This window comes from Amblyomma mixtum, chromosome 3, assembly GCF_055824585.1.
Source record: "Amblyomma mixtum isolate Tamu chromosome 3, ASM5582458v1, whole genome shotgun sequence".
NCBI lineage: Eukaryota > Metazoa > Arthropoda > Arachnida > Ixodida > Ixodidae > Amblyomma > Amblyomma mixtum.
The window spans coordinates 93,131,439-93,147,893 of record NC_143014.1 but is presented as its reverse complement, the minus strand read 5'-3'; the positions used below and the strand labels follow the sequence as shown (position 1 = coordinate 93,147,893).

General features: G+C 48.5%; 1 protein-coding gene across 2 annotated transcripts in view; it reads right to left on the bottom strand.

The window, feature by feature from the left end:
- Caper (RNA-binding protein 39-like protein Caper) overlaps positions 1 to 16,455 on the bottom strand; it is a 69,892-nt gene that overhangs the window by 44,356 nt on the left and 9,081 nt on the right. Inside the window, exons 4-5 of one of the 2 annotated variants that reach the window (XM_089580123.1) lie at positions 12,138 to 12,326; positions 1,347 to 1,397 (exon numbers count right to left, since the gene is read on the bottom strand). In XM_089580123.1, the coding sequence (XP_089436249.1) occupies positions 1,347 to 1,397; positions 12,138 to 12,326 (240 nt within the window). The remainder of the gene's footprint in view (positions 1 to 1,346; positions 1,398 to 12,137; positions 12,327 to 16,455) is intronic. The other variant, XM_089580124.1, reaches the window with a different exon arrangement.

Genomic DNA, 16,455 nt, shown 5'->3' with positions numbered 1-16,455 from the left:
TTTTTTATCCATGTTGTGATATAAAATTTAATCGGCCGAAAAATTTCGGGAAAAAAGTGGGTTCATTACGTGAGTACATACGGTACCTAAAGCATCGAAAGTTTGCTCTCTCCAACCTACCGCTTGTCCGAGGAAGCGAACACCACAGCAAATGAGCCAGGTAAACGGTGTGCAATTCAAATTTTCTTAGGCGGAACCAATTTGCATACGAATTAACTTTTTTTGACGTCTGGAGCCTCACGCATCCTGCCAGGTCTTTGGGACCAAGGGGGTGCATTGCAGCCCACGAGCCACTAGTCCCCTGAATTATACAATGTACACTTTTAGGACCTGGATGCTCTTTACTGCTGTGCTCTGCAGTGCAGATGCAAACTAGTGCTGTGAAGTGCAGATGCAAAAGCGGATGATAATGTAAATAAATTTCTCCACAAAAAAAAAAAGACGAAGAGAAAGAAAAGCCATAGAAAATCACAGCAAGTACCGTAAAAACCCGCGTATAATACGAGGTTTTTCTCCCATAATTAGCGTCCTAAATTTCCGCCTCGTACTATTTGCGGATCCGAACAAAAATTTTCAAAGTTGCTAGAAGTTTTGGTTTCGTTTTTGCGGCGTGGCTACGGCTTGGCTTCGTTACTCTCAACAAATGACGTCACAACGTCGTTTCTTTGTTGATCCGGTTGGGTGCGCAGGGGGGTCGCGGTGTGCCGTGCGCCTGTTGACAACGCACGTGCTCGCACGTAAGGCACGCTTCGTGAAGTGGATATTGTTTTAGGGAGCACGATGTCACGGTCTCGAAAACAGTACTCGGCTACTTTCAAGTGATTTTACCTGCGGAGAACATCAGCAACGGTGCAGCCGGGAGGCAGTTTGGTCTCGCCGAAGGAAGCATTTGTGGATGGCCACGACAGAAAGAAGCCCTTTTCGCGTGCAGCAGAACGCGACGAAGCTTTCGCGGCCACTTGATGGTTGTGTAAACAAACCGTTCAAGGACGCAGTCAAGCGGTGCCACGCAGAGTGGATGCGCTCAGGTGAGCCTGCAGTGACGCCAACCGGGCGGCTGAAGCGGGCTTAAGAAGTGCGGCATCTCGAACGCCTCGATGGCACCGAAGATGAGTACATTTGGGATGATCTGTCGGACAAAGAAATGTCCGAAGAAAGCGCTACGGAAGAAGAAAGTAATTGAAGTGCGGGATGCGATTTGAATAAATGTCTTCTATGAGCTTGCGTCACTCGTATTATACGCAGGTGAAACTTTTTTTTCCCATTTTGCGTCTCTAAAACTTCACCTCGTATTATATTCGGGTTCGTATTATACGCGGGTTTTTACGGCAAGTAAAAAGACCCACCTTCGCCTGGGAGACATTGAACGCCGCCTCCGCCTGTCTCTGCTGCGGCTCCTGAAATGAATGAACATGTTTGTGTTCCCTATATGGCAAGCATTTTAATGCAGTCCTAGCTGGTTAGCACTGCACCTGAAACTCTTCATACTTTCACATTAAAGTGAATGCACAAAGTTCTCAGCTTGGAGACTTCTGACACAAAGAGATCAGCTACCGTATAAACCGGAATATAAGTCGAGATTTTTTCTTAAAAATAGCAAGCTAAAGTCGCCCCTTGTCTTATATAGCGGCCTTTAGCAGAACGTGAGTCGCAGTCTGGCAACATGCGGCGTAGCTGCTCGCGAACGGATAGCCGAAGTCGTATCGACATCAAACGTCTTCGCTTGCATTTCCTTTCTCCTTCGCTGGCCGTTAGTTTTCGCGTGCGGTGTTTTGTTTGCCCTCGTGTGAAATTCCGTTTCAACAATGAATAGCGGCACGCGGAGGCAGTATACGGCGGCATTCAAGAAAAAAGTCATCGAGTTCGCTGAAGCGAACGCCAACATGGCCACTCAGCGCCTGTTCGGCGTCTCGGAAAAGAGCGTGCGCTATTGGCGAGGGCAAAAGGATAAGTTGCTCGCGTGCAAGCCCAGCAAAATGTCCTTTCGTGGGCGTAGTGCAGTGCACCCACAACTGGAGGACACACTTGCGGCATCATCGTGCGCGCTCACTACCCGTGACGGCGCATCTGATTCAGTGCAAAGCCCTGGAGCTTGCGCGTGAAGACGGACTATGCCGAGAAGAATTTAGCGCACCGAAGGCATGGGTGCGCCGTTTCATGAAGCGCAAGGAATTTTCCCTCCGTCGGTGCACATCGATCTGCCAAAAGCTGCCGGAGGAGTACGCTGATAAGCTCGTCAGCTTCCAGCGGTTCGTGATTCGCCTTCGAGAGGAGCATAACTACATGCTGGGGCAAATTGGAAACGCTGACGAGACCCCTGTGTGGTTTGACATGCCTTCGTCTACCACCGTCAGCGAACGCGGCGCCAAAGAGGTGAAGCTGCTGTCGACAGGCAGTGAGCACTCGCGCTTCACTGTCATGCTCGGGTGTACAGCTGATGGGAGAAAGCTGCCACCTTTTGTAATTTTTAAAAGAAAAACGATACCGAAGGAAGCCTTCCCTTCAGGTGTCATCGTGCGAGTAAATGAGAAGGGCTACATGGACGAGGCTATTATGATTGAGTGGATCCGCATGATATGGAATCGCCGGCCCGGTGCACTTCTGCGCCCTCGGAGCATGCTGGTGTTGGACGCATTTCGTGGCCACCTTACGGAAGCCGTGAAGCGTGCCCTAAGTGAGGCTAGGACGGACCTCGTCATTATTCCTGGTGGAATGACGTCCACCCTTCAGCCACTCGATGTCGTATTGAACAAGCCCTTTAAGGACAGAGTGCGGCATGAGTACAACGAGTGGATGTCCGGGGACAACCCTAAGACGCCGACGGGCCGCCTGCAAAGGCCTCCGCTTGTGACCGTCTGCAGCTGGGTGTTGTCGGCCTGGCGTTCTTTGCCAGACGCCATGGTCGAGAACGCATCCAAAAAGTGCTGCATAAGCAACATGCTTGATGGCACTGAGGACGCCGCACTTTGGGAGGTGGCGAGCGACAAAGGATCGATCGTCTTCTGACGACGCTGATGTCAGCTCGGAGTGAGGTCGCCGCTCCGGTGCTCCACGGACGCAGCCGACGCCGCAAATAAATGCATTTCGGCAATATTTGCTTCTTTTAATTTTTTTCAATTATTTTCACTTCAAGGTAAGGGGGTCGACCTATATTCCCACTCGACCTATATGCGGTTTATACGGTAGTTTTAGAGCAGAGCTTGGGTTTGCTTCTTCATATTCAAATGAATGCACAAAGTTCTCAGCTTGGAGACTTGTGACACAAAGAGATCAGCTAGTTTTAGAGCAGAGCTTGGGCTTGCTTCCCGCAGCGAGGGCGCCTACGTCACAGCGACACTAGCGCCAGAGACGGTGTGATTACTGCACGCATGGGGGAGACAGCTCGCTCCTCTTTGGCTAAGGAACTTGTCACGTGCAGACGCTGTGGCACGGCGCTCCGCTCTCTGCTAGCAAGGCGAGGCCTGGTGGGAACAGTTCATGTAAGCTCATCCTGTCCAGCCTCAGGAGTTTCTCCCCTGCCCTAGCATGGGCAAACATACACGTGTGACCTTGCTGATGAGTCTAGACGACTTCAATTCCTTAGTGTATACAGTAAAAGCTCGTTAATTTGAACTTCACGGGACTGGGAAAAAGTTCGAACTATCCGATGTTCGAATTATCGAATGGTTTGGTTTAGTTTATTGGGGTTTAACGTCCCGAAGCAACTCAGGCTATGAGGGACACCGCAGTGAAGGGCTCCAGAAATTTTTACCACCTGGAGTTCTTTAACGTGCACTGACATCGCACAGCACACGGGCCTCTAGAATTTCGGCCAGGCGAAATTCAGCCGCCGCGGCCGGGATCGAACCCGCGTCTTTCAGGTCAGCAGCCGAGCGCCGTAACCACTGAGCCACCGCGGCGGGGTGAATTATCAAATGGCCTCGCAAAAACTGACAAGAACCATTTTCATTACAGTATATGTACATGTACGGTATTTACTCCCGTAACCAATCCACTCGCATAATGAATCTACCCCCCCCACCCCCATTTTTGCCTAAGAGTTTGAAAAAAAAAAAAAGTGTCAGTCGTTAACGCTTCCCTCGGTCACGGTCCCAGAGGTGGAACAGACAAACCGCGTCTTGGAGTATACCTAGGAGCAGGAAAAACCGCCTTTTGGAGCAGGTTTGGAGCAGGCAAAATAGAGTTATGGAGCAGTTTGGGAGCACCTAAAATGTGGATTTATCAATATTAAACTACCGTATTTACTCGCGTAATAGGCGCACTCGCATAATAGGCGCACCCCTAGTTAGGGCGCGAAAAATCAGATTTTTTTATTTCCGCGCATAATAGGCGCACCCCGAACTTGGCACTGTGATCAATACTGTATTTACACGATTGCAAGACGACGCCTCGCCACCCCCCGCTTCCCAATCTTTATTTTAACAAAGTTTTTGCTGAACTACTGACTACTAGTCCCTACTAGTGCTGCTGCCGTCGCAGCTGCTGCGGACCCACAGCACGTACAACGACATCGCGTAGAACAACCGCACACAGTTTTCAGGGATGCTCACTTTAAACGTCTGTTTGGAAAGCTTCATTTCCAGCCGGAAACGTTCCCGACTTAAGCCCGCGAAAACCTCGGCGCTTGGAGTCGCGTACGAAAATTTAGGGACGCCTCAGTCGCAACTGCCGCACTTCTCGGCCAAGTCGTATTTTCCGACCTGCCGCACGCTTGCCGCGTTCGAGAGCAAACTCCCAGCGGTGTAGCTGTTAAGGTGCTTGCCCGTCGAGCTAAAACATCAACGCTCCGCGGCAAAGCCATAAACCACGATAACTATCGCGCTACCGCAAATCCCGGCACTTGACAGCAACAACAACAACAAAAAAAAAAACGAGCTGGAGATGCTGATGGCGATATAGATAGCGAAAGCTCGCGGCGAAGGAAAACGATGATGATGATGAGCTTGGCCTTGGGCGCCCTCCGTGGGCGGCGTCTGGAAGCTCCTGTGCGCGTGTGTGGCCTCCGCGATCAAGCGCCCGTTGCGCGCAGCCGGAGCCGATCGCGGAGGCCTCGGCGCGTGCATTCCGAATGTTTCGGTGCGGCCCTTACACGGACTTTTTTTTTTAAACATTTTTTTCGCGAAAACGGGGTGCGGCCCGTACACGAGTGCGTTTACGCGGTGTGTTCAATTCTGCGAGTCGAAAAATTTCCGGAAATTTTCCCCCGCGTAATAGGCGCACCCCGAACTTTGAGCCGGATTTTCTGGAAAAAAAGTGCGCCTATTATGCGAGTAAATACGGTAGCACAAAGTGCACTTCAGAGAAGTATAGACCATACATGTACACAACGAACCATTCGATCTATAAAAGCAGTTCTATCAAACACTCCAGCTTGAACTAAGCTGGTAGTATTGACAGCACACAGAAAAGCCTGACACAGCCTGTCCTCTAGTTTTCTGTATGCTGTCTTAATACTACATTCACCATTTAAACATTACGTCTGACCAACTAGTCCCTCAATACACATAACACAGAAGCTGCCGGGAAATAATGCTACCACGTAGAAACAACTGAAATGAGCAGCCATAGGTCTAAAGTCTAGTATATGCACACAGTACACTGCTGGTGTCTGGCTGTATGTATAGACAAGCCCTGTAGGAATATGTTTGCAACTTCCTTCATTGCATGTTACCAAATATTAATAAACTGGGATAAATAACAGAGGAGCAGATGAAGAGAGGTGATTTTTCGCACACTGCCAACCACTGCACAAAGTCAATTTTAAATTGTCTACTTATGTTGCATCAGAGCGGAATCAACTTCTTCCAGACGTTTAAGGATGTTTGGTAGACTGCCGTTTGCTTCCTCCAGAAGCACAAACCACAGTCGTGGCCCAGTTTGAGCGCCCGTCTCGGCTGCGGGAGGTAGTTGGTTCGAAACCTACCACCAGACACCCACCGGTAAAAATGGTTACAGGGGCCCTCTGCCTGGCGCCCGGCTTTCTTTAGGGATGTACGTTTGGGAGAGGCTCTATAAACCCCGCTGCGCCCCTCACGGGCCAAGCCATGTTTCGAACGACCCGCAGCCTGCAAAAGTTGTTATACTTCGGCCAACGCGGTTCGAGCACACGCCCTAGCGCAACAGCCTTTCCCTCATACGTGAGGAGAAAGCAGCCCTTCCGCAGGGAAAAACTCCCTCAGTGCCTACACACTTTGCCTGCACTGATCCGCTGGCTCACAGCATCAGCAGAACGCTGGGGCGCCCCGGCACGCACACTGCACTGTAGGAGGCGTGATTGCGCGGGCTAGCTTCTAGCCCGACGTTTCTGTTGTACACTTCTTTCTTGAACTCTGCGGCAATACACAGTTTCTAGACTGTGACAAAAACGGAGAATGATAAAAGCGGTTGGAAACAACCGCTGCAGCGCACGTGGGTTTGTAATTTCATCCCTTCATAGCGTCACCACTGCTTGGTTCGCTTCTGTCAGTTTAACAGCACTGAATAAAGCAAAATGGTATTTACTTTTCGGCATTTCTTAATTTTCTGCGTCTCCGCGCAAAATCATAGTTGCCGCAGTTCACTGCACATGTATGATGCGACGTGACGCGCTATGCTGGCTATGCATGCAGACAGGCACGGACGCGCCTCCGCCACTGGCCGCTAATGCGTAGCCAAGCCGTAGCCAAGCAAAACACTCACAGGCAAGCAGAAACCGAAACTGTCAGAAGTCTTTTTTTTTTGCACGCACAGTTTTCTGCGCGGCGGCACAGAGTGGCGCCAGAAACTATTCAAGGCGCAATTTGCAGTCTATGGAGCAGGATGGCGCAGGGAAATCCTTATGGCGCATGGCGCAAATGGCGCAGCAATTCCACCCCTGGGTCCACAACACATTTCTTGGCAGTGCGCCAAGATGCTGCGCAACATCAGGAGAACATCGGGATGTGTTTACCTTTTGACAGCTCTAGCAGTGGGGGGAAGCGAATTTGGCAGAGTGCCAGCGCTTGTCCGGTTGCGCAAGCCTCGTTTTCAGTATGTTCGCCTTATCCTGCCATGGGCGATTGTCGATTGGGGCCTATGCCGTCTACTGCCACTCAATCATTGGAACTTGAAACACTATCTCAACTTGGAACACGCGATAGCAACAAAGGCCTTTTGCAGCGCACGATGCTAAAAGCCAGTGTCATGATCGCAGCTGACCACGTGCTTCCCTTGGCGACTGATGGGTGGAAGGGTGGAAGACACTCGCAAAGAAAAAAAGTTTTTCGCACGTAATTTGTAATTTGTAGCGCCTGTCCGAAGTCACAGCCTTTCATGGGCGTTGGCTGGGACCGTGCCGACAGTACTTATCCGTATTTCCGAATTATTGAGTACTTAGTTGCAAGTTTCGGAGGTTGTGCGGAAAAGAGGCTAGGCAGCCGCCAACCCTTACCCTCTGGCGCCGCCGGCCGCTGCACCAGTGTTGGCGCCATTTAGGCTTTACCCACTCTTCCACAGTTTTAGCTGGTTCCATCATCTGTCCCCATTTAGGAAATGCGCAGCGTCTAACTATGCGGAGGTGCTTTTTTTTTTTTTTGGCCACGTGCTGTGTGCCAAGCCGCCCAGACGCGGCGGAGCATAGTTCGAATTATCCGTAGCGGAACCGACTCGTTTTCGAACTAACGGGTTTTTTATACACAGATCTCTATGGAACTTGGCCAGACCAAGTAGTGTAGTTCGAATTATCCGAAAATTCGAATTACCGAGGTTTGAAGGGGACCCTGGTCTTGAAAAAAAAATTTTATTAATGAAGTCACAGTTATAAAATTTTCAGGACACATGTATTTTTGTGCGCTGATTCTAGATATGTCATTTAATTTCATGTAAAACTATTCCCTGAGCACTTGTGCAATTTTTACGCAAGTATTTTGGGAAAAGTTTTGCAGAAAATTTGCTGCAGGAAACTCGCTGAAATGCATGCCATTGGGTTCTCTTGACACCAAGGAATGCAATAAGGGTAAAATTAATATCCTGGCTATCATAGAACTTGAGTTATAGAGTTTTGAAGTTGTCGCTTCAGAAATGAGAAGAAAAGTGTGTATTCCTTTTTCTGAAGTGGCAGCTTCAGTACCCTATAATTCAAGTTCTGTGATAGCCAGGATGATAATTTTACTCTTATTGCATTCCTTGGTGTCAAGAGAACCCAATGGCATGCATTTCGGCGAGTTTCCTGCAGCAAATTTTCTTCAAAGCTTCTCCCAAAATACCTGCATAAAAATTGCACAAGTGCTCAAAGAATTGTTTTACACGAAATTAAATGACATATCTAAAATCAGCACACAAAAATACATGTGGCCTGAAAATTTCATTACTATATCTAGATTAATAAAATTTTCTTTTCAAGACCAGGGTCCCCCCTTAACGAGCTTTCACCGTATTGCTGCTAGCTGACGTTATCGTTGTTGTTGCAATTACTGCCTTTTGGTGTCAGCCAGTGCAGTGTCATTCCTTTGTTCCCTCAGAGCTCGGCACACCGTGGTCGGTGGGGAGAACTTATTTATTCCCTATTTAAACCTCACAAAAAGCAGAAAGCACTGAGTTGTCACTGCTCTCCAAAGAAACTGATACCCCAATTTTTTTTATTCAACACATGCAGTCAAGCGCACTTCTAACGGCCGCAGTTATAATTAATGCTTATCACAAATAATGGTGGTGCTACTGTCAGAACATGTATTAGCAATGGCATTGTGTTTCAGATACAGTGATCAAAGGTGGCCCCACAACTCAGAGTGAACGAGGAGGAGCTGTAAACCCATCCCCACAGCTGAAAACCCGTTTCTTGCAGGAGTGGAGACCAATGAGCATTTCCAAGCCTCCGTGACACCCCCTTCCCCACTTTCTACGAAACGAACACGGTGACCCCAAAAAGCAATAAAACCACGGGATTTATGAAATGCCAATGAAACTTTTTCACCCGATGCAGCAGTGGAATGTGCAATAAGCGTCATGTAACTGTGCCTCTGTGCCTGAGCATGAAATGCTGCAACCACCGGATGCCGTTTTCTACGCTATGTTTCTATGCTATTTTTTCGGATGCCGCAGGCATGACAAAGATCTGGATGGGGCGCAACATTTGTTTTATGCTACAAGTGCATTACTAGATATAAGTTTAAAGAGTGTATGGGGATGACAGCCTCCTCTTGGAAGGCGACATGCTGACATTCAACTGTGCCGCTGAGATTACGCTACTTCTTAAGGGGGGAGACGGGTCTTGGATGCGAAAAAAATCACCAAAAAAACGATTTTTTGAAAATTGCATTTTTCGAATCTACAACAATTAGTCTACCGATTTGTCAAGTTTCTCATCTCCTGGATTAATATTTGAGCCGTAATATAAATTTATAACAAGCCTCGTGGCTAATTCCGAGCCAGTGTTCACGCCAAATCAGCGCATTTTCAAAAGAGTACACCTTCCGTCTCAGGCATGCACTCATGGCGATCTTGGTATCGTTTGAAAGAGCGGTTTTTCCTCTTCAAATTGTGTGTCCCAGCTCCCTGCTCCGCCGATTGGTTGAGTAAAAAATAACAAATAAAGAAAGGTACCCACGCGCACTCCTATTCGCTAGTCTCTCCACGTGACGAAAAGGGATTGCCTGATTGGCTGAGCTTGCTTTCCATCGTCTGCTGCGCGCTGACATGCGCCGGACGCCATTTTGACAAGTCCTGCCGGCCTCGGAAATTTCGCTCTGATGCCGCCGCCTCAAGGCACAGATACAGCAAAAAAAGAAAGAAGTCGTTGATCGCAAATGTCAAGAAATGTTCTCCGGCGTTGCAAGACATCGACGACGAGCGAAGTTCAGCGTCAAGTGCAGGAGTCGGCGAGCCTGCGGTGCCCGTTGTAAACAAGTAGGCCTAGCGGGCCCACCGGGTGGAAGCGCTCCCGATATCGGCAGTGTTTATCGGGATACAGCAATGCTGACGCCTTGCGGTGTTGTGGAAACGAAGAAGAAAGTAGAGTGAATACTGCCCGAGCTGTCGTTAACTGCAGCAACAAAATGTAAGACTGATTGGACAGCCAGCGATGCCGCGGTCCACCCGCTTGATCAGACCAGTTTCGCTGTGATTTGACTGGATTCGCTGAACAGCCTTCTTGGTAAAACTAAATGCTAGACGTGCGGCGGCAGCGTCAGAATCGACCACAGTGATCGGGAATACGGTGTTGCTGTGAAACTCATCCTCTTGTGTTGTAACTGCGGCGACATGGGATCGTAGTAGAGTTCACCGCGTGTGAGTGGTACGCGAAACGTCAACCCCTTTGCAGTGAACATTCTGGCTGGGCGCGCGATGGTGAGCACCGGAAAGAGACAAACTGCGCTCAGTGACATTTTTGAAAGAGTGAATATTTACGAGTGCCTGTCCGATAAAAAACTCCTTGAGCATTGTTGTGCAAGAGGGAAAACACAAAACAAGTGCTTGCATTCCCTCCTATGGGCACTGGCACCAAAAGAGAGACATGCATCTCTCTTTAGTGTCTTTGGCAGTCTTGAAGTTCAATGTAGGCTATGAGATGAGTTCACCGGGCATTCTAAGCAAGCTAAGCATAAATCCTGGCGTGCGAAGTACCCAGCGCATGGCTGAGAAAGACAGACGTGGTTCAGCTGCATCTGTAACCAAGCGTGCATCTGCTGAAAAGGTGCAGCACACCATGAAGAAGTGCCACAGAGATTGTAATAACAAAGAGGCTATGCACCTGGACCATATTAATGATTGGTCACAGTGAATGTATTAATATTTTCTACTTTTATTGATTAAAAAATGACCTCTGTTTGTTTTTGCCGTTTTCTCAAAATCTGAATTTCTGCAAACTCAATATTTTGGCACCTATTGCAGATAGAATAATAATTTTCTTTTTCAGCATGAAGCCAAATATGAGAAGCATGCAATGTTGCAAGCAGATTTTTAAATTTCTCATTCAAAATTTTTTTAAATAGCTTTCTTTGTGACCACTACACTGCTGTGTTTTGACCTTTGGACTTCATTATGCAATAAAATAAATAATTGTTCAATCAAAAAACTGCTTGCAACATTGTGTTCCTTATACTTTGTTGTGTCTAGCAATGCGTTAACCTGAAGTTTTTCTTCAGTCATTGTTTTTCAATTGTTCTAGCAAGAATTGGAACAATTAGTGTAATTATCTAAAAAAAATAATAGGCTCACAAAAAAAGTAATTGCAGTTTTGAAATACACTAAAAAAACTGCACAAGCACATCAAGTTTCATTAATCTTGGTTGGTAAACAAGGGAAATAGGTTCAAGACCAGTCTCCCCACTTAAGCCATGTGGCGGTAGTGACAGATGTGCGCTGCATGCATTGGCATTGACAACGTTGTGCCAGAAACGCAGCGCTGAAGCCATAGGCCATTGGCGTTCGTTGGCGTTGACAATGTTTTACACTCCGATCATTTTAAGGAAAGGAAGTGCGCATAACTGGCCCTCTGGGTCAGCAGACGCCTGAATCGCGCTTATAGGTACGTGGGGTGATGACAGAGATCTGGGTTGCATGCGTTAGCGCTAACAACGGTGAGCGAACTCTCGCGGTCAACCATTAACTGCCACCTTCCAGGGTGGCAGGGTAGGTGGGCACTTTAATGTATATGTAAAGACAAACAGGAATTTTTTACCACTTATGTGGGAGACATCCCGTTCCTCTCGCTCGTAACGCCTCCCACGGCTGTGACAACCTCGCGAAATACTTGCACAGACCTCGTCTTTGAGAACCAGGCATTAGTGCAGCAAGTCGGGCATATATCCATCTATTTCTCCGACCACAAACCTTTCTTCATGTTTTCATGACAATGAAAAACTGTTAGTGGAGTGTTTCTTGAAGAAGGAATATGTGTGAAACAAGTTGTCTGTAATTGTACATACATGTCTTGCTCGAATTCTTTGCCTATATCCATCGAAAAGCAGGAACAGTTGATGAGCAGCGCTCAAATTTCGCATTAGAAAGTAACATAATCGCCGGCAATTTTTTTTTTGACAGTTTTTAGAAGCCATTCGATAATTCGACATCCAGGTAATTCAGACTTCTCTTTCAACTGCCTAGAAGTCGTTACTGCATGTAGCAAGGAGCGCATAGATTTCCAGACAATGTACTTGAGCAAGAAGTGAGCAGAAGCTGACCTGCTTCTAGGTCTAGGAGGCAAGGGTGGTCCTCGCCGACGCCCAGGACTGCGTGAACGCCGTCTTCTTCGTTCTCGGGATCGCGATCTGGAACGCCGCTTCTCCCTGCCACGACTTCGGCTCCGGTGACGACCATGACCTCGACTCCGGCTGCGGCTCCGACTGCGCCTCTTCTTGCTGCCGCTGCCACTGAACACACCAAATAACACCTGAGATGATACACACAGAACAAGCACACACACTGCCCATAAATCATCAACAGTCACATCTCCAAACACTCACTTCCCTCGAGTTCAAAGCTCAATATGTCCCTGAAAATGACATTTCGCTGTGCAACACTAAGTCCATGCCTGGCCACTGTTGAGGCAGCCGGAGTTTATTGTGGCACAGTACCACCACTTCAGGCATCAAATATTTGCACTGAAAATATGGTGATGCAATCCTATGGCAACAGTGCGTCCTGTTTGGAGACTTGCTAGCTAAGTGCTTTTTATGACGGGACTGTCACAACCATGTGTTATGAGAGTTGCTGTCAGCGCACGAATGCAGCACAACTGTTGTTGTAATGTATTCTTGCAAAGTGGTTTGTCACAAGCGCTTGGCAAAACAAGTATTGTGATTTCTATGACTAAAAAATTGCTGACAAAATTATCATCATGACCGGACAATACGGAAACCTCCCCTTACGACAGCTTCATGAAAAATGGTATGCAGGCTTGCAGAAGAGCAGAACATAAAACCTGACTTAAAAGCGGCAAGGAAAAAAAGCGAAGCACTCTGTGCAGAAAAGCTACATTTACCACTTCTTACTGCTGGAAATGAATAAATCTGAAACTTATACCACACAGTTACGTGAATGTAATGGCCCAGCAGAACAAATAACCCATTAACATAACTCCTTGTAGTACATCCCAAACTCATTTCGCAGTACTGGGTATACCATACCCATCCCACTGAACCACACAGGCAGTCTTTTTCAAATGGTCATTGTCACTTTGCTAATCACCAACCAACCACCAATCAAAATATGATCTTGAACTGATTACTAAAAAAACAATTCATGTTAGTTTTTGTGTACAACTTAAGTCTACAGTGAAGCTCTGCCCACATTCATGTAATCATCCCTCTGTCCCTTTGTGACAAGGAAGTAGCTTGTTGTTAAAGCTTTGCCTGTAAATCAAAGGGACACTGAGAACAAACTAAGTAGGGGAGGGCGCTCACGTCGCAGCGACACCAGCGCCACGGATGGCGTTTTGCTGCGCGCTCGCAAGGGAGAGCCAGCCCTCTTTTGCTCGGGACCGGGGAAGCGCGTGGACGTTCACGCGTAACGCTCCGCTCTTCGCCGGCGGGCGGCCTCGTGTGGAAACATGTTCCCCTCAGCTCGTCACGTCCGGCCTCGGAGTTTTCCCCCTGCCCTACCGTGGGCGAACGTTCGCTCGTAACCGTGCTGGTGAGTCGGACATCCTCGATTCCTCAGTGTATTTTGTTGCTAGCTGGCGTTATTGTTGTTATAGCAATAAATGCCTTGTTTGTGTCAGCCAGTGTGTCGTTCCTTTGTTCCCGTAGAGCAAGGCCCGCCATGGTCGGCGAGCGCTCGGTAGCGTACGCGACCACGGGGTGGGGTCCGCGCGGTTTTGAACTGGGTCAGCTGCGGTTTAACGGGGAGAACGTATTTATCTCCCCATTTAAACCCCATAAGTTCTTCTAGCATTATGCATGCAAAATGTATGTTTTATAATGAACTACACATTGGATATATCGAACTCTTGAGCGCCCGCGATCGGTCACCAAACGACCGCCAATCAACACTGCGCCGGCTCCGTGTAGTCTCAGGGGAAACATGCTACCTGACCGCCCAGCTGTGCTTCAGCGAAACGTACGAAACAGGGGAGCAGGAACACCACTTTGAAATCCACGCCGTCGGCCAGCCCCGTTTTGCAGCGTTGGTATTTGGCAGCCGCCTACCACGCGATCAAGCACGCGCAGGCAGCTCCGGAACTATGTCGCTGGCTTTGGGAGAAGGCAGCTTACGTAGGCTGTGGTACGCCGCCATCCTCCATGCTTTCTCAGTTTTTATTTGCGAGTCGCCATTCTCTAGGCTGTGCCCGTGTTGCTGCGTGCTTGCTTTCCAGCGCTCCATCCTGCCAGATGACGAAACAGCGGCAAGCCCTTCCGAGGAGTTTGCAACGAGCAGGCGCAAGATTTGCCTCCTCCTGAATAACTGGTCAACACACCACGACACCGCTACGGTGTCTCGCTCAAAAACATTGAGCTTTGTTACCTGCCACCAGAAGCAACAGCAGTTTTACAGTGACTCGATCAAGGCACCATCCATGCATTCAACCTAGGTGATCGGAGGAAATGATGGGAAGCGCACGGTTGTGCGGCTTTTAGTGAAGCTGCTGGTTAATGATGAGCTGAAGATTAATTCACTGGCCACGATCGAAATCACCAGTCGCATCAGGCAAAACGTGACTAGAGAAGCTCGAAACCACCGGCTCGAGAGGACTGCTTCCATCATGCTGGACTGTGCCATGAGGGTGCGTAAGCTGCAAGCGCAGTGCGCACAGCGCAAGATGACAGTGGCATTGCCGCCATGGGAAAAACTTGCCGATGTTCTAGACGCTGAGCCAACAGAAGTTGCCTCCGAGGATTTTTTTATGGTTGACGGCCACGTAGCTGTGATAGCAAACCCATTGAACTCGAGAGATCGTTTCCGGTGTGCTGGTGTCTGGTCACCCCTGAGGAGCCTCCGGACACCTTCGGAAGATTATCACCCTCTCCCAACGCTTCGCGATGCCGTTTCTGCTACCGCTGTGCTGCGACGATACCGTTCGAGAACACAGGGAAGCGGACAGGAGCTTGTCGAAATGATGTTGCCTGTTCGAAATGCGATTCTCATTGATGAAGCTAAACGCAGTGTTCAGGAAAAAAAATCACAACCTACTGCAAATAGGTGTACATTTCTCACCAATAAATTACTTTTGGAGTAGAATTTATGGTGAATGGAATGGTCTTTCTTGCGTCTGCGCGTGTTCGCTCCACTGTTCGTGACCTCGTATACAACGAATTTAGTACTAAAGTATGGTATAACCGGGTTCGGGTTGTGGGGACGCTTTCGTCCCCTGCGTTCGCTTTCCCTCAACGCGCTAGTTTCCCTGTGGTTAGCTCCTCCGCAAAGCACTCCTCTCGGTTCGGTGACTTTCCACTAACAGGGGAGGGCGCTCGCGTCGCAGCGACACCAGCGCCACGGATGGCGTTTTGCTGCGCGCTCGCGGGGAGCTACGGGGTCTCTTCTGCTCCGCATCGGGAAGCGTGTTGGACGTTCACGCGCAAAGCTCCGCTCTTGGCCGCGGGCGTCCTCGTGTGGAAACTTCTTCCCCTCAGCTCGTTCCGTCGGGCCTCGGAGTTTATCCCTTTGCCCTACCGTGGGCGGACGTTCGCTCGTAGCCGTGCTGGTGAGTCGGACATCCTAGATTCCTCAGTGTATTTTGTTGCTAGCTGGCGTTATTGTTGCTATAGCAATAAATGCCTTGTTTGTGTCAGCCAGTGTGTCGTTCCTTTGTTCCCGCAGAGCACGGCCCGCCGTGGTCGGCGTGCGCTCAGTAGCGTACGCGACCACGGGGTGGGGTCCGCGCGGCTTTGAACTGTGTCAGCCGTGCTTAAACGGGGAATACGTGTTTATCTCCCCCTTTTTAACCCCACAGGGTATATCGAATTATTCCATATAGCGAACAAATCGCATTGGATCACAGTATTCGTAATAACTGGGTTTGACTGTATAAACCGATTACCACATTGATGACAGACACTACTTTCACTGAAAACAGAGCCTTCATATGCTAGAAAAGGGCAAGAAATGAAATACTAGTGGAGCCAACCCTGGCCATTTTCGCAAGGAAATTGTGGTGTATCAAGAAGGATTTTTGTGCATGGATACCCCAAGCTAGGACGCATCATTATTCACTTCCAAATGGTGATCAAAGAGTCTTTTTCAGTATGGACATCACAAGTATAAGCCCAATAGCAGCAAAAATTTGGAGCCCAATTTTCTGAGAACAAATGCGTCTTTTGCTGCCGGACAAACATCAACAGCCTGAAACAGCCATGGAAGTGATTTTTATTAAGAACAAAAGCTGCAGTTTTCCTCCTGAAATGATTTTTTTCGTCATATTCCAATGCAACAAATCTGTGGACGCGGTCTTCGCGAGTATTCAAAACAAACTTAAAAGCTTGCTATGAACACTATAATTTACAAATAATTTTTAGAAATTGCTGTTCACAACCATGCTGAACCCTATTTTTTGAATGAAGGAAG